Raw genomic sequence first — 26491 nt, forward strand, 5'->3', positions numbered from 1 at the left:
ATCTAATGGTTAAAGATGGCATGTAAAAGGCTTTCATGCACTTCTTTTGTGCTGGTCTTAGAACCGTAACATGCACACAAATGGATATTCTATGTATGTGTTCCTTCTTTTGAAGACTACTTGCTTATCTTATGCTCTTTTGAAGTTCATATTGGTTATGAACTTCAAGCTTAAGAGTCTTAAGAGTTTTATACAAAATAGCTAGCATTCTACATCAAGTTGAGTCATTGTTGGTGTCTGTAAAGTTCTTCATTTTCCATCAACTTCCAGGCCTCCCAAAAGACTCAAATAACTACAAAGGTTGTTATTTCTTCGTCCCTTCTTTGGTTGGTATTTAATCTTTTTACAGCTAGCAAGATGATCCTCGGTGAATATAATAAATTTGCTTATTATTTTGAAATCTCAAGTTTTTTATTTGCCAAACTTTCTAGTTTATGAAACTATTTTTTAAAATAAAACCCAATAAAACTCACTCGTGCGGAGGGCACAAACATACCACAACACTCTGACAATAAAAAGGATTGTAGAGTGTTCTTATATTAGTTCATAGAAACTAGTTCATAGAAATGTTAGACCTTTAGCATGTGAGCATAAAGGGTAGCACTTAAACCTAGGACAATTCATATATAAAGAAAATTGCACAAATTGTATGGATTACAAAAGTAAGGGTACATTTGCACTAGATTTATTTGTTTTTGTAATACAATTTTTTTCCATAAATCATATAAAAGTTAACGACCACTTAACCATAATTAAACACAAAAATATAAACACCACAAATGACCATTAATTTAAAATGAACACATTATAAAAATGAACACACTACAAAAACCCACTCCGGAATTGCTAGTCTAGAATATTGGACTGAATTCTAGAATGGGCTTGTCGACTTGACTCCAGAATTCATTGTTCCGGACATTTTGGTCATTTTACTAAACTAAAAAAAATAATGATTATTTCGGTAAAAAGGATAAATATTTATATTGGTTAGATCACTCCTTAATTTACCATCAAGATGCTATAAGAACAAGAGTGTTGACAGTGTGGTTGAGATGTTCAATTCTCGCATCTGAAAAAGAAAAAAAAAATCGACTTCATGTCTAAAACAATGAACAAATTAAATACATATAGCCCAAATCTTCGAAGAACAACATCAAAAGAGGCATCCATCAAGCATATAATACAAAGAACAATATAAACTCTCAGTGAACGAAAGTGATCGATCAATCAATCCCTAAAAATCAAATTTCACATCGTCCCCAAAACCAATAAATCACACAAATCCCAAAAAAGATCGTTACTGAATCGAAAAAACGATTCTCAATTTCTAACAACATGGTTTTACAGCATTTACACGATAAATGACAGACACCTGAAAATTCTATCTTTTCCCAGATTCTTCTACCATTTCTTCTTTTATCTCTCAAGAAACCAAAATAAACAAACATGGGTTCGAGTTAAAATGTTACCTTGTACATCAAAGAATTAAAATTAGAGATTCATAAAAACTACCCAACACCCACAACTCACATGGCTGTGGCGACAGCAGTGGTGGTGCTACTTATCTCTGTGGCGGTTGACAGTGGTGCCAAAGTTTTTGCCGCCATGTTTACACCACCCCCTCTCAAAGACAAATTCGGCCCTTTACATGAGCTTGCTTTACTCACTAAATTCGAATCAAGAAACACAACTACAACGGTGATGTCATCGTGAAAATGACGCCTTACGCCCCTCTCGATCTTCTTCAAATCTGAATACCTCATTTCTCTCTTTTTAGCTGCTTCTTGTAATGCTGCTTTCACTAGCCTTCTAGCACTTCCCTGTATCATAAAAAATTAAAGAATGTACAAAAAAAAAAATGTTACAATATATGTCTAGATAAAGTAAAAAAAAAAAAATGTTACATTGTTTGGGTGATTTTGAACTATATCAACTGCTTCTTGATTGGTGAGGTGTTCCCAAAGACCATCGGATGCAAATATGAGAAATCGGTCATCCGGTTGGAGTTCATGGGTCGATATTGACGGGTCGGCGGTTAAAATGGGTCGGCGGATCGGGTCGCGGAGCCGAAATTTGGCGTATAAGGGTTCACGGTTAAATTCTGCTTTTTTGAGGTATACGTCACCTATAGATCTAGATATCTGCAATATAATTTGGAAAATAGAAAAATACAAACCTCATGTTAAATGCTGCTTTTTTTTGGAAAATAGAAAAATACATTTTGACTTGGTCAACTAATTACCCGATGACCTAATTGAGATGCTTTTTGTCTATATAAGAACTTAATATGTACAAATAAACGTTATTTGACCTTACATTGCTATTCATGATTTGAGCCACTATCAATCAGTCAATAAAATTATGATGATGATGATGATGATGATGATGATACCTGTATAAGGCCTTTGACACGCCAAACATTATGTTTCAAAACGACAATCTGAGGATCATCAGGATGCAATCGATGAAGCTCCTGTCTTACAGATTCAATACTCGCATTATGTTCAGTGGACAATTGAATCCCAATAACTTCACCAGTCGCCTTCACAACTCTCCCTAAAACAGCTCGTGAATCACCAGCATTAGCAATATAAAGAACGCCATTACAAATCACACCAACTAAACAGCAAGATCCAACAGCAGCTAATTGAGGTTTCACAATCCATTGTTTAGCGACAATCGACAAAAACCCATCTTCAGTTGCCTGAAACGCCTTCTGTATAACATCAATCGACATCGACTGTTGTTCTGTAGTAAACCCTAAAAAAAATCCACACAAATTAACATCAATTTCATGTTCTACTTGCTTACTAGTGACTTTATTGATTTGGGTTTTTGTATTGACTTACTTTTGAGATTTTGAAAAAGATGATCGTTGACATAACGCGATGTTTCGGGCCCACCATGACCATCGTAGACGCCGATAAAAGTTCCATAGGGGCCAGAATCGAGAAAGCTTAAAGAACCGGATTCAATCTGGCTTTGATCTTCGAGTAACATATTGGCTTGAACAACAGCCATGGAGAACTCGCCATTTAAATGGTGGCCGAGGTCTTTATACCAAAGAAGTCCGTCTTGTTTTCCGGCTGTGTCGGAACCGGTGTATGGGTAACGATCGGAGGGTCGCCAACAGGCTTTTAGAAAGTTTATCAATGTTGATAACATCCCTCATTTCACCACAAGTTACCACCGATTTGACGATTTTTCAACATCAGAAAATGGATGTGAAACAAGAGTGTATCGACGCAGAATCTTCTTTTATCGAGTTTCGAGTTTCCTGCATAGTGTAAACTAAAGAATCAAAAACTATATGCACAAATAGGATCATGATTCATGACCTAATTAAGCTGAATCTTTAAAAAGACAACTGCTGCAAGGGGAAAAATTAAAGATTGCTGAAAAACCCAGTAAGAAAATTGAAATAGGAAGATGAAAAGCGATAAAATAATGAAAGACAGGCCACCCATTTTAGAGAAAAGTTAAAGAAGAAGATTGAAGACTTACAGTTGAAAGTTAGGCTTTTTTTTCCAAGTGTGGTTTTTGTTAAGCTAATGGATCATAACAAATGAAAAAGATGGAGATCTGAATGAGTTTAGAGCAAACCCATGTGAGTTTAGATGGGTTAGATCTGTAGATCCATCAAAAATCAAAACTTTGTACATAAATATATGTATATGTATATGTTTTGGGATATTTTGTTGTGAGCATAAAGAGAAGATGAAGATGGAGAGAGAAAGAAGGGAGGAGAAATGGGAAGATAAAGATAATTGAAGAGAGTGAAGAGAAGGTTTTTATTTAATTATATTTATTTATTTTTCTTTTAATTTAAACAATCGGTGTCTTTGGGGTGATGTGTGATTAAACAAAACGAACATTTGCTTTCTATTATCAGCAGACAAGAACCACTCTCCTCGTCTAGAAGAAGAAAAACAACAAAATAAATGGCTGAAAGCCAGCAAATCCAAATGGGTTTTTGTGGGATCTATAAATTGAGGTCAAACATGGTTATTTAAAAAAAATAATAATAAACTATCTTAACTTAATTAGGAATCCAATCGTGAAAGAGAAAAATATATTTTTATGAATTGATTAAAGTAATTGAACTATAAAATAATACAAGTAAATCCCTATAATCGTGTTAAATTAAGACATAAGGTGTGGGTGAAAGATCATTAGATGTAGAATGGTAGAAAATCATAAGAAAATAAACTCATTGGTGGATAGATGGAAGAAAGAGAAATACTTGCGGGGTGGTTCTCCCAGTTTGTGATGGACATAAAGAAGGAAAATGGGAAAATGGGTGGAAGCAGGATGCGGGAACTCTGTCTCGGATGTTTGATATTTACGGTGTGGCTTCTCCATCCAGGCATGAAATTGGGAAAATAGGTAATTTGTACAAGGGAGAAAAAATCCAAAATTTAATCCTATTAGTATTTCTTTCCTCCCAACAAAACTCAAGATGGTATATGTGAAGGTATGGTTGAGTTTGAAAATAAAAGTAAATAAATATCATGGGAAGATGGGTTCAGTAATTTGTTTATTGTCATGTCTTTGAAGGAAACATGAATGAGATAAGATAATCTCCAAGAATGAAACAATATTTGAAAGTAGAACGGCAGTTTGACATAACACAGTTAATCTACAAGTGGCAATGAGGTATAGAAGTAAAGTCCATGAAAACATCTTGTTTTTATGTAATGCAAGAACATAAACATAATGAGCAGTCATATGAGTCGGGAGAGGCCATAAATTGACAAACTATATGAATTGTCAAAGTGATATCACTACGAGTAACTGTAAGAATATCAATAAGCCCACGAGTTCAAGAAACATCTATGGCGGGGTAGATGTGATCAATCATCAGGGTATAACTTGAAATTAAGCTTTAGAGGAGTCTAATCAATCTTGTTCTCAGATGTGTACTCTTGAAGAATGTTAGAGGCATAGGCATATTGTGTTTTGCATATGTATTTGTTGTGAGTTATAACTTGAAAACCAAGAAAAAGAATGAAGCACCCCATATATCTTTCGTCTCAATGTGTTGGCTCCAAGAATGGTTTGAGTTTGCATTTATTGTCACTATAGGTGATGAATGAGAATGGTATTTGAGGTCATAATTTTGGTAAAAATATCATAATTATAATTGTTTAAGATGAAACAAAATAAGTTAATAGCTGATGTTGGAATTTTCTTAATAATAAAAACCTAGGTGTTAAACTCGTATATTACACGGGTTGATTAAATAAATATTAAATATTAAAGTGTAACATTAAATTTTTTTTAAAATAAAATTTAGAAATAATAAGGAAGAATAAACATATTCATTGCAATTTATTGTCACATTTATTACAATAAATACTTTACATATATAAATATAACTATTATGTGACTTTTTAATTTTAAAATTTCAAAAAATCTATAAAATGACATGTGGATATTATTTAATTTAAAAATACTACAAAATGACAAGTGTCAAAACTTATAAGAGATTGACAAGTAGCAAAAAAAACGTTTATTTATTATAGAGGATGACGTGTAGGACTTGTTCCGTATAGGAGTGAGATGAAACATTGGTTTGCCTTAGCTTTACCCACTTAACCTATCAAATAGATAAAGTAACGGATCAAGATATTTAATGGTTAAATATAGAGCCTCGTGCTTTTGAGTTCTTCTTGACAAATTGGATTTATTTTTACTATATATTAATTTCAAAAATAATTTTATTAATTATATAAAAGTTGTGTTAAATTGTTTTTACTACCATGATGGTTAATTTTTTTGGAACCGACAAACGAAATCAACGGAAGCCCCTCCTCCTTTTACAGTGGAGGCTCGGGTTCAAGCTCACTATAGGGTATACACCCAACACCTCTATCCAGTTGAGTTAGGCATCATTGGTGCCATGATGGTTAATTGATAGTTAGTATTGGTTATGGCAGTTATTAATTGTCATTTGGTAGCCCACATAAAGACGATAACTAACACATTTAAGGGTCCAAGAAAAAACACATAATCCATATCTTTCTCTTCCATCTTGTAACGCAAGCAATTTTGTGCTAGACAATTAAAATATAATAAGCGATAAAAACAACATGTTGATAGAAGGTTAGTATATGTGACAAGGATTCTGTACACATAAATAGCTTTGAAATTCGACTTCGTATGAAGAAGTTATGTTTCTTCGAAGTTCTGTGATTAAACCGAAACAGCTACATGCGTCATAAAAAGTGAATTTTCAATAGGTTGTTTATTAGCCTAAACAATCTAAACAAAAGTCATAGTAATTGTAATACTGAGAGCATACATATAGAGAACGCCCAAATTTGATTTCGTATGAGAAAGTTACGATTTTTCGAAGTTTCAGCGCAGTAGTACGGACACAGAAATCGAAATTCAAATCGGTTGATTGTTAGTCGAAACAATCTTAATGAAAGTCAAAGATCTCATTAATAGGAGTTCTTCGATATAAAGGCAATTGAGAATGGACATCATATGAATAATATATGAATTTTAAATGGAGATTGACAGTCTAGGCCTTCTAAAATAATAAATAAATAAAATAAATGAGAATTAGCCAACGGGTTCTAAATGAAAGTTATAGATATCGTTGATAGATATGTATGGATATAAATAAAAATTTTAAAAAAATAGAGTGTGGATGACGAATTTATGAATTTTCAAAATTTTGCTAAATCGCACGCACAGGTGCGCGCGCAAACAAGGCACGACGCGCCTCTGATACACCACCCAAAATCCATTACGTGTCAGCCTGATAAGAAGCCACATAAAGCTTCCCCAATAAGAGGCACGATGCGCACCCCTTCCCATCCCTATAAATACCCTTCTAAATTTCTTCATTTCCACACCAAAATTCCAACCTCTTTCTCTCTAAGATACCTCTCTTTATTGAGTCTGGATTTTTAGGATTCCTTAGAGTGTTTAGCAAGGTTTTAAGGGTTCTAGGTTTCCGACAAATAGAAGCCTTTGGTTTCGAGTTTTCTGCCCGCATAATTTCTCGATTTTCGCTAAAATCTATGTAAGTTAAGCTACACTTAGTCGTTATTATGAACCTATAAATAAAATTTATCAGTGATTCCAAGTCATTATACTAATTGATCTACTTACGGTGATGATGTCTAGGCTGGGTTTAGGTAGGTGTTTAAAGCGGGATTTCCAAAAAGTATACGTTGTATACCAAATGGACTATACCTCTAATATGATCCAACCTGGTTGTTCCTTACTTGATAGATCTTGATGTAGATATTGGGATTGTGAGGAATCTAGACTATCATTAATCTCCAGGAATATAAGACTAAGACTTAGTAATGTGAACCTAGGTCAAGACAGAGGAAAATATAAAGTACCTAGGCAAAGTTCTGTCCAAATTCTAAGGCTTCCACTTTTATCAAGTGATTGCATAGTTACTTGATAGAGTTTTGAGCTCTTACATGAGATTTTGACCCCACTAGACGCCATTTTTTACCTAGCTTGAGTTCAAGATATGCATCAGACATGCATGTCTATAAAGCAACAATTTTTATGATCTTTTAGGAGTATGAAATCCTTCTAGAACGTATGGGTAGGTGGGGAAAAGGATTAAGAGCTTAATGCATGAGTCTATCCAGAGCGTTTCTCACGACGTGACACTCTAGTCGTCATGTCGTGATGAAGGCTGATTCGCGACTATTTTGTCTCCATTATCCCACGACGTGACCAAACGGTGGTCATGATGTGGCGACCGAATGAATAAATTTTTGAGTGTTGACTTTGACTTGATCGTTGATTTTTTGACCAAGTTTGACATTAGGTCAAACTTAAAGTTTTGGGCTATATTTTAAGGAATTATCCTTGTTTGATGTATAGGTGACCTATAGAGTTGGTTGTTAGATCTGTGATTCATAATGTTATCTATTAGAATGAGAGGTGAGTTTTATCACTATACTTTGTACTATAATATATGACATTGTATGTAGGTTGTTAGTATAATGTAGTGATATGTTAGATTGGTAGATTTGTATGATTACTTGTATTGCTGGTTATTGTTTATTTGTTTGCATATGTCGACATTATGCAAGTGGGTTGAGGCGGTATGGCTTTGTGTTGTAGGTCACAAACCCAGGTGCAATCCAGTTCGATGATTTTGGGCAGAGAGTAATCCATTCCTATTATTTTGGACCTGGGGGCAATCCGGTCTGATGATTGTGTGCCTAGTGTGCGTGCATTGTATATGTATTGTTGTGTGTGGGGTATATTGGGGGAACTCACTAGATTTGGTTTACAGTTGTTGATTTCAATGTTTTTAGGTACTTCTGATGATCGGGGTAGAGGGTGTGATCGTACACATCCTCCTATTGTTTTATGTTTCAAGAGATTGACTTGATACTCTAATTTTCTGGGATATGATTTGAAAACAATGGTTGTTTATCTATGGTTTAAAGTGGAAGTGTTTTTATAAAAATGAAAAATTTTATCATGGTGTTTGGAATGTTACAAGTTGATATCAGAGTCCTGGTTTGAGAGAATTGGATGAACACTTGTGTGATTCTAGACTCAAACTATTGATGTGAAAAATATTTTTCATAATGAACACAAAAATGATCAACAGAGAGGATACGATGTGTACAATCATCTGGGGCCCAAGGAATGCTATTCCCCAAGATAACCACACTTGTTTGTGTGTTTTGATGATGTGTTAGCAATGCATGCTAGTTTATAGGCTAGGGATCTTCAGGAATTACATGATAGAATTTCCTGATATATGATGCCTGGTAGCGTAGGGGGATTTCTTGATATGAGATATGAAACTGACATTATTATTGTAGTTGTTTAGTATATGCATCATGGTTATACATAACTAATATTTTATATCCTAAGAATGTTTGATATACCCTTATTTCTTGTTCCTTGTTTGGTTGTGGACTTAGGGTAGAATCAACTATTCAACTATCTATCGAATCCAGTGTTATGTATGATTAGCATACACAAGGTGTCACACCCCACTAAAGCAGAAACACGGGACGCGATAGTACAACGGGTCTCATAGAAAAAGTTAAAAGACAATACCAACCATAGTATTAAAAAGTATTACAATTTACAATGAATTTGAACAACTTTTTAAAATAAATTACAATGTATTTGAAAGAGAACACATGCAAATGCTCCTACAAGTGTTGTGTCTCTATGTGCCTCTTACTAGGTGATTCCTGAAAAAGCATGTAAAACGAGCGTCAACTATAAAAATAGTTGGTGAGCTTACAAGTTAAAAATAATATTGGTTTCATGAATCGTAATCAAAGTCTTGATAGAAGTTTCCATAAATATAAATATATTGCAAAAATGAGTAAATAAGATTGCATAAACACAGTTTGTTGTCATCATGAGAGATAAAGTATGTTGCCCAATGAGATGCAACGTTCATATTCTCATGGGAAATAAAGTTCGTTGCTAAAACGAGTAAACAAGTTTCATTGCTATAATGAGCAATCAAGTTCGTTGCTACAAGGAGCAAACGAGTTCGTTGCTACAAGGAGCAAATAAGTTCGTTATTATAAGGAGCAACCAAGTTCGTTGCTAAGACAAGTAAATAAGTTTCTAGTAATAAAAGTTTGTTGTTATAATAAGAAACAAAGTTCATTGTTATAAGGAGCAAACAATTTCATTGCTAAAACAAGTATATAAGTTTCTAATAATAAAATTTTGTTGCTATAATGAGAAATAAAGTTTGTTGCTATACTCAGGAAGCTACTTTGTATGTATATGAGCAAACGATGAGTTCAAAACCAAGCCTATGACCGATGCCCTATCAAGATCTATGTTTATCATTCCATATATGAATATGGTATCATGCACTCAAGCAATCGGGCGACTGAGGAGTTGTAAATTCCTAATAGCACTATCCATAATGATCATTGGCTCAAAGAGTTAATGGTTGGAGTAAAGTGGAAGGGACGTAAGTCGATAAGGCCTCATGTTTCAAGTTGCATAAACATACATAGCAAAATCTAGGAATCAAGTTTAATACAAATCAATTTAAATACAACAAACACTAAATAGTTTTTCGGACATGTTTTTCCACCCCAAAACATAAAAACCAAAAATAGGGGGATGCGTGAATACTCACAATGCATTGACATGATGAAAATGATGCCTTGATCTAAGTTCCACTTGTACAACTACTGGTTTCTATAATAATGGTATACACTAGTGAGTCTCTAATCGAAATCTAACACTAGCATACTTAACTTCTACAATATAATTACGCCAATATTGTGTCAAAAATTTTATATTGATAAGTTACAAACATTTTTCTGTGAAATTTAGATTTCTATGAATCGATTTGTTTTATAACAAATTGAAGTGGAAGTCCTCATTATTGAAATGTTAAATTTTAACATTTTAGGTGGTGTTTCAATGATTAATTATTCAAAAACTAAATCAGTTTAGTTCCAAAATTTTCCAAACTTTGTAATTTAATTCTAACTGAAGTCAAAGATCCCAATATAAACTTTCTTGAATTTTCGATTTGTCTAACAATTTTTCACCATTTTAATTTCTTGAATAATCATAAAATCATGAAAAATACTAAACAATTAATAAAAATTACCAAACTTCGGATTTTGGTTCTAACAGTATTAATGGGTTTCCAGATAAGTTTTCATGGATTTTAAATATGTATAATCATTTTCTCAATATTTAATTCTCTAGATAGATATAAGTTCATGAAGAATATCAATCAGTTAAGAAAATTCCCCAAACTTTGTGCCCCACTGATATGAAACATATATAATTCGGGAAAAATAATAAAATGTATTTTCAAATAATTTAACACGACTTTTCTGATTTCTGTGTATTTATTCTATCAAAATAGAGATAAATAAAAAACAGTTTCAAAAATTCCCCAACCCTTTTGTTCTACTGTTATTACACATATTAAAGCTGAGAAAATATAAAATTTCTTTTCCAAATAGTTTAACTATTTTTCTTTGTTTTATTCATTTAAATAAACATTAATTGAAGAAAAATTATTAACATTAGGTAAAATTCACTAAACTTTTTATTTATCATTTATATATAATATAAGATATTCTGATGAAGTTTCATAATTTTTGGATAAGTGTAACTATTTTTCATCAATTTAATCCCTTAAAATTCATTAAATCGGGAAAAATAAAAAATTGTCTTGGAAAAATATGGAAAAAATTTCATGGAGTCTTTACGATATCTATAAGATGCAAAAATTATGAAATATAGCTTTGGTCATTCATAACTCTATTTATCTATTTATTTATATTCAACAAATATAAATTCGAAATCAACACAAAACAGCCTTAAAAATGCATGAAACTTCATGAAAAGTATTTACTCGGTGCATATATGATATCTTTAATTTACCAGAATTTATTAATCATCAAAAGGATTTTAAATGAATTATTGCTCTATTTTCTTGCAAACATTACAATATATTGAAAAAAACGATTTATTTTCTGAAAATTTCCAGAACATCTTATTTTGTTGTTTGGATTCTGGAAAAAATTGGATTTGAGCAAAAAATAAATTTTAGATATTTATTTATGAATAAATCTTTTATGAGTATTCTTAACAATGTATTTTGATAATCAAGCCTTTAAGCTTGGTGTTCATCACATGCATTATGATTTGAAGACCATGAATGAACTTATTTTGTTCAAAATGATGTTTCTAAATGAAAAACTTTAATGTATGTGATTTTGGATATTTAAAACTTGTAAAACTCAGGTTGATGGATTTGATTTAGGTTTTGATCATTGGATTTCACCTTATAACAACATGCATGTTGTTTTTGGGTGAAATTGTGACAACCCGAAAAATTTATTTCCTTCTAGCCTTGTTAAGGGTCATTTTATTGGGTTTTAAGCCTGGTACACATAAGGAAGGAGTGTTAGAATGTACCTGCTAGAGACACTGTGCAACATTCAAGTCTTTACACCACTAAAAAGATGTTCACGACCACAACACATCGTAAACTCAGGGTGGGCCATAAACTCCCCCCATAAGACTCCTTCCCTTCAACTTTTCTTTCATTATTTCACTTCCACCTCAAGAATACTTCATTTCTCTCTCAAGCATCATCAAGCCTTTCATCTTAGATCTTCAAAAATGTAAGTGATTCTTCCCTCTAGTTGTTGTTATCCTTCTTACTCATAAATTATCCTTTGATTCCATCCATGAAAACATCTTTTGGCTAGATCTTCATCTTTCACCAAGAACACACACTTGTTCTTGGTGGCGGAAAACTCATCAAAGGCCCTCAAAAGTGTGAGTATTCCATCTATCATCTAGTAGTACATGTTAAACACTAGATCGTAGCCTTGAAACATCATCAAACTCAACATCAAAGAGAGTTTACGGCCAGGAGTATCTCCCTTGGCCGTAAACCCTTGTATTTGTCATGTTTTGAGCCTTAAACACTTCTAGACCCTTGCTAACCCTTGGAACACTTGAACCTCTGAAACCCCTTGCCTTTATGACCCAAAATAGGACCATTTGGAGAGTTTACGGCCATACACTTTATAGTGTGGCTGTAAACACCTCAACACCTTCCAATAAGTTGGTTTTTCTCATCCTTGTGTAGATTAATGGTCCCTCAAGTTTCCCTAGCATTCAAACACCCTCTTATGCACATTTTACCATGAGTTTACGGCCGTAAACTCCATGGCCGTAAACACCTAATAGTGGCCTTAAACACCCCTTAGATGAATCACATGTGAATCTAATGTTAGTTGCTTATAAACACTATATTCATGCCAATACTTGCCATATATGTCATTTAGGACTCGTTTGTATCTCGGGACTTCATTCGTGGAACTTCTCATCCTTACGCGTATATTCGTTTGAATCACCCACATAATGTGAGTTCATACCCCTATAATGAATCTTTTAACTGTTTTAAATGCTTTTAAGGGGGGGGGGATACAAGTTGAACACAATGATAATTGTGTAAATGTTTGTTATAAACATCTTTCAAAAGATTGCTTATGTCTTTATAAGTTATCAAAACATTTCAAAAACTCTTTTAAAGCTATGTTACTTTATAGTTTAACAAAACTCCGTTTTTAAAGTACAAGCATAACATAGTAGTAAAATGAGTATTTTCAATATCAGTCCAAGTAAAACACTAGTAAACTATAAGGGGTATAGTTTAGAGGTTCAGTTCATACTAGATACTAGAGCATACTATAAAGAGAAACAGGGAGGTAGATACAATACATCAGAGACACATACTATACACTATAGATGATAACAGAAAGAACATACTAAGATACTATAACATAACGAACACACTAAATGCTATAGCAGGAGAACACTACATGATCTAACTATACCAATAATCACTAACTCATTGTTCTAAACAAAACGTGATAGTAAATTGGATATACATGATCATATAACTTTAATGTGAATTTACGCGGCCTAGCAATTTTTTTGCGGAAGTCGTGTTTGGTCCCCAGAATATCTTGCAGGGAGAGCGTGTAGTATGGGTACTATCCATCACATTATGACCTTAATATAACATACATGTTTTAAGGTAATCAGTACGTCAGGATGTCAATTCAAAAGATAACTGGGTACTTACATTTTCCCATTACTTGCATATTGTGACAGGTCCACTTGAAAGTTAATGCAAACTATTTTCGAGTTAAGATAGTTATAAACTAGGGAAAAACTTACATTTTACAAACGAAAAACAGAACAATTGAGTCTAGTACATTCAGTAGAAAGGGGGCCTATAATGCTAACTTTATGATTCCTTAGTGTATACATCAGGGACATATATTATTTGGATCCGACAGGTAGTAGGGTGTGTACTTTCCGCTTCATTTCCTGTTCCTTGTTTGGTTGTGGGCTTAGAGCAGATTCACCCAACCTACTATCTATCTGATCTTAGCTACATATATGATCTATATACATCAAGTAATCATAAGGGGTACCAGGTATGGGTCAGGTCATAGTATACAAATTCAACACACCATTTTCTAGTACAAAACATACTTTTCAAATAGAACATTTGGTAGATAAAACTAGAAACTTACCAGTAAAGGTTTAATCCATTTTATTAAACCATTATAAATTTAAAGGACCCTAGGTGGTTAACTCTATAATACCTTAGTTTATACATCAGGGTTATATATAATTAATACCCGATAGGTAGTTGGATTTGTGCTTTCCACCTCATTTCTTGTTCCTTGTTTGGTTGTGGGCTTAGGGCAGATTCACATAATTAACTATCTGTTCGATATCAGATTATATATAGCTAGTATAAACTAAGTGATTATAGAAGGAACCACTATGGTTACCATTTTTACTAACAGAAATAAGGGTTTTCTTAAAAAATATTTTCATCAAATATAAAGGAACTATTACAGTTAACTCCATGAGTACCAAGTGAATACGCCAGGGTTATATACAACAATGATCTAACAAATAATGGTATGTGTGTTATCCACCTTACTTCATGTTTCTTGTTTGGTTGTGGGCTTAGGGAAGATACGCACAATCGATTGTTTGTTTACTCTGCGTTTTTATATAACTTGTATCCATTTAGTACTCATAGAAAGGATTGTAGAGTCATTTTTACTTATCTTTCAACAAAGCAAACATAACTTATAACTTACTACAACTTCTTACATCACTAAAATCTTATGAACTCACCAGCTTAAATGCTGATCTACGCTTTCAAAATAACTTGTATTCTCAGGAGACCAGTAGACAGGTACGCGCACTGAGATTCAGAAGATGGAGCAGTATAGCTTCAAGTCTTGTTTTGTTATTTACTTTCTAGTCTATGTTATGTGACCACATACTTTGTAAACACTTTCTTTCTTAATGAAATGGTTGTTCATTACTTTAATTACTATGATGCATGTCTTGTGATACTAAATATGACGAACGTTTCCGCTGTTCCGGTTTTGGGGTGTGATAGAAATCCTACCACCATCATCATCAAATTCGACATGCATGAACATGCATGTGAATAATCTCAAAGAAAAGTGTTTATGGAGAAGAAAAATGCAAGAAAACTTGATATTTTTGAAAGAAATGTGAACAAAATGTAAGGAAATTGATTTTACCATGAAGATCAACTTCAAATGATGAACATTCTTAAGTAAAATGAGGGATATTTGCTGGAAATTTCATGGGTTTTGGAGAAAATTTATATAGGGAAAGAATGGGGGTTTTTGAGAGAAGAAAAGAGAGAAAAGATAGATTCTATCTCTCTGGATAACTCATCTCTCTCGTCATCCCTTTGGGATTATACTCCACCAAAATAAAGAGATGCTTATCAACTCATGAAGAATTTAATGTCAAAATCTCTCCCAGTTATTCTGCTTCTAAGTTCCGATTTTCTAGAGAGAAATGAGAGAGACGTTTTTAGAGAGAAAAGTAAAGAGGTGGAGTGGGGGAATGAGTAAAATGTTAGGGTAAGGGAAGAGGTGACTTGGGGAAGAAATGTGAACATGATTTTGAAGAGAGAAGGAGTATTTTCTAGCATTCATTTTTTATTTATATAATTTATAAGGTTTGGGGGTTATGTTTATAAAATATACAATCTTGTATTGAATTTTATGACATTTTGGCTCCTATACTCATAAATAAGCTAATGTTTATAAATTATTGTCCATAATATTATTTTAGATCTCATGATATATGTAAATAATTAAAGATGTTATATATAATATAAAATTTTGGGGGGAAGTTTAAATTTTATAAAACTTGCATTTATTTTATAAATTTTTGACACTTGTTATAAAGTTTGGGCATTTTGGAATATCACAATGGATGTAGAATATCTTGGATTGTTTTGAACCAAATAAAATTTGTTAACACCATAACGAATTAAGTTTAATATTTGAAAAAAAAATCAAATTTCTCAAAATAAATAATTATATTTGGTAGAAAGTTACATAGTTTGATTGAAATCAGATTATTGGCATTATATGTAGTGGTTTCGATATTCAAGCGAAATTGAGGAATCAAGTATATTAGTCCTAGTTTTCAACTTTGACTTAAGTTTCTATGAGACTTTGACCTAATTTCTACTTCTAGGTCAAGTGCATGGTGTGTCTATATGATCCATGCAAAGATGTTCAATTCAAGCAATGACCCGAATATGGATAGTCGTTACAGTTAAGTAGTTGTAGAATTCACATACCAATGTGAAATCTAAGTACACCATTCTTCGATTCTACTTGTTTCCAAGTTTCTAGTAGGTTATCATTTAGCTTCTAGTTACCAATTATAGTATATGTCATGCCTATACATGCAACTAAGTTTATTCAAATCTAGAGTTGTCTCGAATTTTGACGGTTGTCACACAAGGCGACTACATGGTTAATGGAAGTTTCATGAGAGGGTTGTTAAGAGGACGATGTAAGGAATGATTAGCCACTACTAAAAGAGTGATTATAGGATGTACGTGTATCCTAGTAGCTTGGGCTTTGTGGTCGGGAGGTCTGTGTCGATCCTTTGGGTTAAATATGGGTAGGTGTGGAAGGTAGTATGGCCTCATACTACTAAAAGCATAGGACCCGTACGTGTATCAAGGAAGTTACAAACTCCGAGGATTTAGTGATCAAATAAGTGATATGTTATAATGTAACATGACATTTCTAATGTGTTCTGGTCTATTTTCAGTATGGAAATTACTAGAGGTTTAGGATCAGGAGTTGACGGTCCGAAGAGGCCAAGATTGACTGATGATGAGATTCGCGAGATGATCACCACTCAAGTGACCATGGCAGTTAGGGAGGCGATCTCGGAGATGTTTGGTTTTGTCAAGACCACCATGATCAAGCTGTTTGATGAGTGTTATATTGCCATCTTTGAGGATACTACTGACACAGCCATTGCATATGTTGCTACTGTGGGACTCCAAATGAGAGGGATGATTCAGTAGCGGGACTTCAAAAACATGAGGCCCCCGGAGTTCGATGGGGTCAAGGACCCAATCGCCACCATGAGGTGTATATCTGATGTGGAGGTTTATTTATTCACGCGCGTGCCCAGAGGACCAGAAGGTCAAGTTCACTTTGAACCTTCGTTGTTTGGGGGCGAAGGATTGGTGAAAGCTGGTGACCAGTGCTTATTGTCATACATAGAAGGTCACAGTGACTTAGGAGAAGCTTACTAAGATGTTTTACACTAAGTATCTTCCACTGGTTGATATGGAAAGGTTAGCCCAAGAGTATTTGTCGCTGAAGCAGGCGACAGAAGAAGATCACCAAAATGTTTACTGAGCAAGCTCTTTTCTGCCCCGAGTATGATGCTTCGGAGTAGGTTCAGAATGTCCCACTAATTGATCATGCTCACGACTGAGATCAGGGAGTTTATGTCGACTCAACAGTACAGTTCTCTTTCTAAGCTTCAATCATTTTCTCTAATAATGATTATGCATTTTACCACACACGTATAACTTTTCCTCGTCTCCCCTTTGGTGTTATGTATCTTTACCCTTCGCGATTAAACTGTTGATTTTCCGTTATCATTCTTAATCCACTACCTGCTCTCACCATTACGATTTGTACATAAACGCAGGCGTTCAGTATACCAAGACGTGAGTTTATTGTGGTAGGGAATTTTTTATTTATGTTTAGACGCATAATCTTCCTTATTACTTTGAAAAGTTATATGACAGTTCTAATACATTAATAAAATGTTTAGAAGTCTGAACACAAAATTTCCTTATCTAAGTCATGGTCGCCAATAGACCTTAAATCTAGTCAAGTAATAGCAATTTAGGCAACCTAAAGCATTCTATAAATCATTTAGCACATAACAAAAAATTAGGCATCTTATCCTAAGGTAATCTAGTGCTAGTTTCGATTCAGGTATACTGCCTAAAATAAAATGGACACACACATCACGATCATTGCTTAGAATTATAAGTTTAAGTCTTGAAATCCTCAAAATATTCCTAGTTCGTTTGCTCTGATACCAACTCTGACATCCCCATTTTTCACGGTCAGAAAAGACATTTTTTATGCTTATTTTGAAAACAAAGTTTATTAGTAATAGCGGAATTTGTCCCATAAAAAGTATTTCCGAATAAATGTTTTCATTGATTATTATAAACTTGGGATGTCACAACTGATACAAGAAACATAAGTATAAACGTAATCATTATAGACCTTGCAATATCTTATTCTACTATCGACCTTTATTTCCTCGAATCTTTCATCATATCACTATCCACGTACCTTTGTACCAATACTTATGATACAAGGAAACTGAGTAGGTCAGGTTGGGAAACATGGTGAGTACATAGGGTTTTCAATCCCATAATGTTTTAATGATTTATATTTTAAAACTTGCAAGATTAACTCAGATATATCTCATATAAGCAATTTACCCCATCCCGTTGATCCTCACATATTGATCCTATATAACGATATTACGACAGTTAACCAAAAGGATTAATATGAACAATAACTTGACTATGCTGCTTTGGGGATTCCTTTGCAATAGACAATGATCAATAGAGACAACAGGAGAAATAATGGAACACTCAATTTATAATACCTAATCCATGGTCTCGATATCAGTGACAAGTGATTGTACCTAATCCATAGTTTAGGATCAGTGATGAATGACTATACTTAATCCATACTCTCGGATCAATGATAAATGACTATACTTAATCCATGCTCTCAGATCAGTGATGAATGGCTATACTTAATCCATAGTCTCGGATCAGTAATGAATGACTATACTTAATCCATACTCTCAAATCAGCAATGAATGACTATACTTAATCCATACTTTTGGATCAGTGATGAATTACTATACTTAATCCATACTCTCGGATTAGTAATAAATAACAATACTTAATCCATACTCTCAGGTCAGTGATGACCGACTATATTTAATCCATACTCTCAGATCAGCAATGAATAAATATACTAATCAATAATCTTGGATCAGTGATGAATGAATACTTAATCCATACTCTCATATCAGTAATGAATGGCTATACTTAATCCGTACTATCAGATTAGTGATTCATTAAAAGCACAATACATACTCTCGTCAAGCGTGGTCATCTATACTCCGCTAGATGACTTACGAAACTTATTTGGAGAAAATGGGGAATATTGAATACCTTCCTGATCACAAATGTCAGATTTATATCCTCCGTATATATCTTACACATACTCTCAAGAAGATGCTACCCAATATTCAACTTAAATAAACCTAAGCCTCCTTTACAAGTCTTATCTTATTTCTCGGTAAGACTATAATGCTCAAATCCTAATACCAACTTCGCTTAGGCAACATTATCCTACATTAATGTCTTTATTTGACAACGATTATTTTAGGTATTAACCTACTTTCATCTATCTATCTAATAATACTTCTATTATACACACACACACACACACACACACACACATATATATATATATATATATATATATATATATATATATATATATATATATATATATATATATATATATAGAACCATAAGTGGTTTGTATATTGTATATCATCAAATACATTTCTAACACATAATCCAGGCAATAAGTATATAGCTCACATATGAACTTTTTGATAAATATTTAATACTTTAATTAATACTTGTATTAAAATCATGTTCATGAAAGAGACTATGCACTCACCTGGTTTAGGTGGCTGATTGGAGAATTCGGTAGAGCTTTGCCTAACACCTTAGTTTTTCCTTTGACGTGACCTAAGTATGATTAATATCGAGTCTTAGTTTAATGATCTTGGTGACTAATGATAGTCTAGATTCCTCATCAATCATAATGTCTACATCAAGATTTATCAAGTAAGGAACAACCAGGTAGGATCATATCGGAGGTAGGATCTATTTGGTATAAAGAATATATTGTTTGGAAATCACACTTTAAACACCTTACTAAATCCAGCCCATAAATCATTCTCGTAAGTAGGTCAATCAATATAATAACTGGGAATCACTGATAAATCTTATTTATAGGTTCATATTAACGACTATGAACATAAATATAAGTTACACTTTAAATAAAATAAGTGTAGCTTAACTTACAAATTTTTTTAGCGAAATGAACGAAAAGTCCTAGGCAGAATCCCAACCTGAACACTTTTGTTCATCGTCTCCTAATTATCTAAGATTCTAGATGAAATATTCAGAATCCTGGAAAAAGTCGGACCTACAGCCGAAAAATCGTTCGAGAGAAAAGATGGGAGATTGGTGTGAAGAACAAATGAAATTTCAGCATCTACATATCGATCGGGCCAGGCGTGCCACGCACCAACCATAGGTGTGTCACGCCCTTCAGTCTATGTCGCTCCAGCCCCCCCCCCCTTTTCCACGTGTCAGACCCATATTCGTACGCGACATCCTGTCTTGTGTGCCGCACATCCGGTCGGCGCACGCGAAAACTTCAATTTTGTTTTCAAAAATTCATATCTTCTTCAGACGAGCTTTGTTTTTGGCGTTCTTTATATCCAAACATATCTATCGACGAGTGCTACAACTTTTGTTTAGACTCTGTCGGCTAATTCTAGCTTTATTTTTAAAGTTATAATTTTAACAAGCTTAAATGTTAAAGTCAATATAAAAATCATAACTTTTTGATATGATATTCGTTCTCCATGGTTTTTATATCGACGGATAGGTATTGAAGAGATCTTCGACTCTCATTTAAATTGTTTTTCCTAATAATCGACATATTTTAATTTTGGTTTCTGAGTCGTATATTGCTACGCCCAAATTTCAAAAAATCATAATTACCTCTCAAAAAGTCAGATTTAGGCGTTCTCTATATGCACACTCTCGGTTATATGATTACTATGACTTTTGTTTAGATTACTTAGGCCAATAAGTAACCTATCTAAAATTCACTTTTTACGACGCGCATAGCCGTGTTGGTTTAATCATAAAACTTTGAAGAAACATAACTTCTTCATACAAAGTCGGATTTTAGAGTTCCGTATATATACATAATCCTTGAAACATATACTATAACTCTGGTTAAGGTTATTTATCCTAAATAACCTTCTTTAAAAAAATTGTTTTTATCGCTTATTCTATTTTAATTAACTAGCCCGAATCCGCGGGCGTTACATTTTTTAAATGAACTGACCTCACAGGCCTGTAAATCTACTCATTAGGAGTTGGAAAGTAACTTTCGACTCAAACAAACTTCTCCAAAAAAATCTCGCCGGAAACCATCGGAGCTCCTCCGCTTCACGACTGCTCGTTGGAAGGAGGCCGACATTTGTTGGCGAGGGGCAAAACAACATGTGGCGAGGGTGGTGCGAGGCGGAGGAGCGGAAGCGATTGACGGTGAAGTCGTCGGTGGTGGCCAGTAAAGAAAATTGGCAAGAGAGAGAGAGAGAGAGAGAGAGAGAGAGAGAGAGATAAATAGAGAGAGAAAGAGAGAGAGAGAGAGAGAGGGGGAGAGAGAGAGAGAGAGAGAAAGAAAGAAAGAGTTTAGGCAGATTTGTGAGGAGATATTACACTAATTATATTGGAAAATATATTAAATTCCACCTCTCTCCTTATGCTACTTGTCGCCTCGAAAAACATGCCCAATATCCTATTTAAAAAAAAAATTGAACATGCATGTTGATTTTCAGAAGTGTGCTGACTCCAAAAAAGAAATTGAAATTCTCAAACGAAAGATGATACTATGTTTAAAATGCGTTTAAGTTTCATAATTCTACTTTTAACCGTTTTTCGTTTTTTTTTCAAAAGCGCGTAACTTTTTTCTACGAACTTCGTTTTTGATGATCTTTATATCCATGACATTATGTTAACATACTTTATCCAAATTGACCATCATTGGCTCCCGAGTATTCTAAATGCCAAAATTTTATTTTTATTGTTTTATCTTTCACTTATTTTTGTGAATAGTTTTTCATTGGTTAATGATCATCAACTTTTTGAGACAATTAGGGTAATTCGCATGTAATTCTAAGTGTAATGACTTCAATTGCATTCAAGAACAATGAATACTGCACAGTTCGTCCTATTACAATCGGGTTCGTGATGGTTCGATGACTTATTTTTGCCATTTGTTACATTGAGGGTGAACCTGTTGAGCCCATTGATAATTTGTTACCTCTTCGTCGATCCATTGGTGTTAGCATGTCACCTTCGTTTTATGGTTTCCATATAACGACATATTGGGACACATTTATCAGTGATAGTATACTAGTAAATTTAGATGAGTCAGCTAACTGCTAGGAATCGATGACAAGCCCTGAAGCTGCAAAATGGAAAAATGAAATGGATAGCTAGATCCAATCCATGTATGATAACCAAGTATAGACTTTGGTCGATCACACACCTAGTCGAAAGACAGTAGGGTGCAAATGTATCTTCAAGAAGAAGACCGACATGGATGGTAATGTACAGATCTTCAAGGCAAGGTTGGTTGCAAAGGGATTTACTCAAACCCAATGGGTTGACTATGATGAGACCTTTTCACCAATTACCAAGATTAAGTCAAGTAAGGTAATGCTTGCCATACCTGGTTATCATGACTATGATGTATGGCAAATGAATGTTAAAACTATTTTTTTTAACGGGAAACTGACTGATGATGTTTATATGGCTCAGCCAGAAGGTTTTGAACATGCCAAATCCCCTAATAAGGGTGCAAGCTTGAAAAGTCTATCTATGGACTTAAAAAAGCATCTCGTAGCTGGAATCTTTGCTTCCATGAAAAGGTCAAAGAGTTTGGATTTTCTAGAAGTGAGGATGAGTCTTGTGTGTATGTTAAATCCAAGGTTGTAAAAATCGCTCAGCGGTAGCTCGACACTTGACTGGGGTCAACGATTAATAAGTTTGGCGGGGATTAATCGGTGACACTAAATTACTAATAAAACTATTTTAATACTTAATATATCCTAAGAAAATTAGTATTTGAAAAATTAAAATTTTTAAAATTTGAAATATTTGTTATAATAGTTGAAAATTTGAATATTTAAAAATTTAATTTTGTAAATTTTGGTGTACTATTTGAATATTTGGAATTTTGAATTTTTATAAATATTCCCGCCTAGGAGCGCCAAGGACCGTCGAGGACACCTAACCCAAGTTTGACCGATATTGAGTCCGCCAAGCACCCCTAATCGTAATCAATTGCATACCGCCTAGCGCCTAGGCCAATATTTACAACACTGGTCAAATCTAGTGGGAGTGTAGTTACCTTTCTAGTTTTGTATGTCGATGACATAGTCCTTATAGGAAACAATGTTCTGACCTTGCAAGAAGTGAAGTCTTGGTTTGAGAAATGTTTCACTATGAAGGATCTAGGAGAGTCTACATACATTCTTGGAATAAAGATTTATAGAGATAGGCATAGACATTTACTTGGGCTTAGCCAGAGTACTTACTTGGATAAAATATTGAAATGGTTCGATATGGAGAATTCCAAAAAAGGGAATTTACCCATACATCATACTATAAAATTGAGCAAGACTCAATGTCCCGATAGTGATAAGGAAATAGATACTATGAGTCGAGTCCCATATACTTTAGCTATTGGATCAATCATGTATGTTATGACATGTACTTGACCTGATGTGGTTTATGCTTTGAGCATGGTTAGCAGATATCAGAGAAATCTTGAAGTGGCTCATTGGACAATAGTGAAAAACATCCTTAAGTATTTGTGAAAAACAAAAGATATGATATAGTTTTTGGTTGCGAAGATAAACTTAAGGTGAGTGGTTATAGTGACATCAACTTTCAAATAGATCGGGATAATAGTTATTTGCAATCTGGATGAGTATTTCTATTGAATAGTGGGGCGGTTACATGGAAAAGTTCCAAACAATGACGATAGTTGATTCTACTTGTGAATCAAAGTACATCGCAACAAGCGGGGCGGCGAAGGAAGCGACATGGTTAAAAAATTTTCATTAGAGGTCTTAGAGTTGTTCCATCAATCCAAGAACCCATGGAGATAAGCGACAACGAGGATGTGGCTGCATTGACCAAAGAACCAAATGATCAATGGTAGATCAAGACGCATTGGGAAAAATACCATTATATCAAACATAAGGTTGAAGAAGGCGATCTCGTGAATATAACATTTTGCAAAAAAAAAAAAAAAAAAAAAAATCATAACCTGCTTTTTGAATCAGTTGGAAAATGTGGCCAAACTATAAACATAAACTAACCACACAATGACACAAGTATTAATTTGGTTAAAGGTGATTATTTTAATGATGATCTATTTCGGAGCTATTTGGTATCCTTTTGATTTTTAATCAAGAGACATGTTTTAATTTTTTAGATTTAGCGTGTTTAATAACTTTTTATGTCTCAATTGTTCTCCAACCTTTTAATTTTTTTTTTAAAAAAAAAATTGTATCTGAATAAAAAAAATATATTTCAAAAATACCTTAATTTTTCAGCAAATATTTTTCTCTCTAGTGTTTCTATTTCACACAACCGTCTCTCTTTTTCCCCCTCTCCGAACTCTAAAAAATTCAAAGTCTCTTAAAATTCTTGATCTTAACGGTTCAAATTTTGTAAAACAACTTTTTAGTTAAATGTCATTCATTTCCAAAATCAGTTGAGAAAAGATTAGTTCTTGAGAGAATTTTATAACAGTTTCTGGAAGATTTTGCAAAATGATGACCTAAAACAATAAAATGAAAAACTATTAGGCAGGGAAACTTTTCATAATGCAATTTCACAAATATTATTTTTCATATAAATGGTTACTTCTTCATATTTCTATACTCCATTTTGATTATTTTATTATATTTTTATTAAGTTGGTCTATTAAATTGTTTGATTGTCGCCATGATAAAAGTCTAGTTGTTAAAATGTGAAATTACACGAAGAAAATCTACAATTTAAGCATTAACACATCCAAAATGTTGTTAATGCTCCATTATTTATCCAATATGTGATGGACCCTTGAGCGAATTCGAGGTGGGTCTTCCAAATGATATGGTCTATCATTTTTAAATTGTTTGGTTACGATAATGTATATGAAATATTCTTTGATATAGATAATATTTTCCAAATGATATGGTTTTTCATATTTAAATTGTTTGGTAATGATAATGTATATGAAATGTTCATTGATATAGATAAATATTAAAGAACATTATTGAAAGTTAATTAATTATGTAATTGCTTCCCACATACAAAAAATATATCAACGCTAGATTAAACAGATAAAGCAGAAAAAATAAGTTATGGAACAAGAAGCAAATTTGGTTAAAAATTACATAAAATATAACTAAATACTCATAACATCCTATCATTTTTGTTCAAAATATAATTTTATTTGATAATATAAACTTTGAAATCATATTATATATATCAATTATTTGTAAAAAAAAGTATTGACATATACTGTACTTTTATTTGTCCTTTTTTCATTTTATCTTATTTAAACTTTTTACCTAGTCCGTTCATTATGCAACTACTATTCAGTTCTAAAATTTTAATTAAAATTAATCTTTATAATAACATTTTAAATATTTCGTTACAGGTATATATTTTTATTAAAATATGGTTGAAATAGAACTTCGTACTTTCGTAGTTCTTTCGAAGAAATGGGTTGAAAGCACTTCAGCCAAAGCCTATGGCTTTTTAGACCCATGATAGGTGACTTTTTTATAACTTGTCTAGTGTTCCATTCATAATGCATATGGTTTCTTCGTTAGTAAGCTTCAAAGCGATAAGTGCAAATATCCAAATTAGTTACATTTAAGACAATCATATTTTTAAATAAAATACAATAATGTTAATAAAAGCATCCATAATTGTGAGTTTAATGAGGGAATTGAATGAGGCGGTAAGTCTATGTGTCATTCAATACCATTCTAAGATGTCACATTGACAGTATATGAATTTGGAATTCAATTTCAATAAGAAAAAAAAAAGTTTTTAATTTTTAAATATTTACTATAAGTTATATTTTGTAATATTCTTTTGAACTTTTTAGAGTTCAATGCATTGTAGGAAAATAATAATAGAGTTGTATGGATTGTAAAAAGATGATGTGAAAATCCATTAAACTCTATAAAGTTCAATGCATTGTGAATACCCTAACGTATAAAGGCAGGCATTATTACTTTTATGATGCAATGATAACGTCCTTTACCAACTTTAGGCTATAACTATGGGTGTAAATGGTTAGAAATGGGTTGTAATGGTGTATTCTTTCTCCCATTTCAGTATTGTGGCATCCTATAAACATGTATATTTTTTTATTATTACCAACATGTAGATTTTTTTTTTTTTTGAATAACTAAATTTTTATCACCACACCAAACTAGCAAGGAGCTAGGAGAGGAAAAACACTTACAAATGAATACAGTTAATTGGGTTTTGAATCCAAATGACCCATTTGATGGTGATTTTACGTTTTCTATACACAAACCAATTAAAGGAATAGTCAATAGAATAAAAAAAGCAACTCCTTTTGTTTTCTATCCCCAAACATTGATTCATTTCAAAATCTCCATAAAACAT

The 26491-nt window shown here is 33.1% G+C and overlaps 1 protein-coding gene across 1 annotated transcript; it reads right to left on the minus strand.

Moving 5' to 3' along the window:
• Positions 1 to 1301: 1301 nt before the first annotated feature.
• LOC145092965 (putative protein phosphatase 2C 46) lies at positions 1302 to 3767 on the minus strand. The gene is made up of 5 exons (XM_079030973.1): positions 3505 to 3767; positions 2850 to 3277; positions 2393 to 2760; positions 1905 to 2141; positions 1302 to 1820 (listed from the first exon to the last, which is right to left on the minus strand). Exons 2-5 carry the CDS (start codon positions 3163 to 3165, stop codon positions 1527 to 1529), a joined length of 1215 nt encoding a protein of 404 aa, XP_078887099.1. The 5' UTR covers positions 3166 to 3277; positions 3505 to 3767; the 3' UTR covers positions 1302 to 1526.
• Positions 3768 to 26491: the final 22724 nt, after the last annotated feature.

The sequence above is a fragment of the Lactuca serriola genome, chromosome 3 (genome assembly GCF_051521515.1).
Source record: "Lactuca serriola cultivar US96UC23 chromosome 3, Lser_US96UC23_V15, whole genome shotgun sequence".
Lineage (NCBI taxonomy): Eukaryota > Viridiplantae > Streptophyta > Magnoliopsida > Asterales > Asteraceae > Lactuca > Lactuca serriola.

What these genes read in the sequence shown, in the direction of transcription:
- LOC145092965 (XM_079030973.1), bottom strand. Translation starts at nt 3,165, where the DNA reads ATGTTATCAACATTGATAAACTTTCTAAAAGCCTGTTGGCGACCCTCC. An exon ending in TCTTTTTCAAAATCTCAAAA is followed by an intron (nt 2,761 to 2,849) that starts GTAAGTCAATAC and finishes GATTTTTTTTAG; the next exon opens with GGTTTACTACAGAACAACAG. An exon ending in GTGTCAAAGGCCTTATACAG is followed by an intron (nt 2,142 to 2,392) that starts GTATCATCATCA and finishes ATTATATTGCAG; the next exon opens with ATATCTAGATCTATAGGTGA.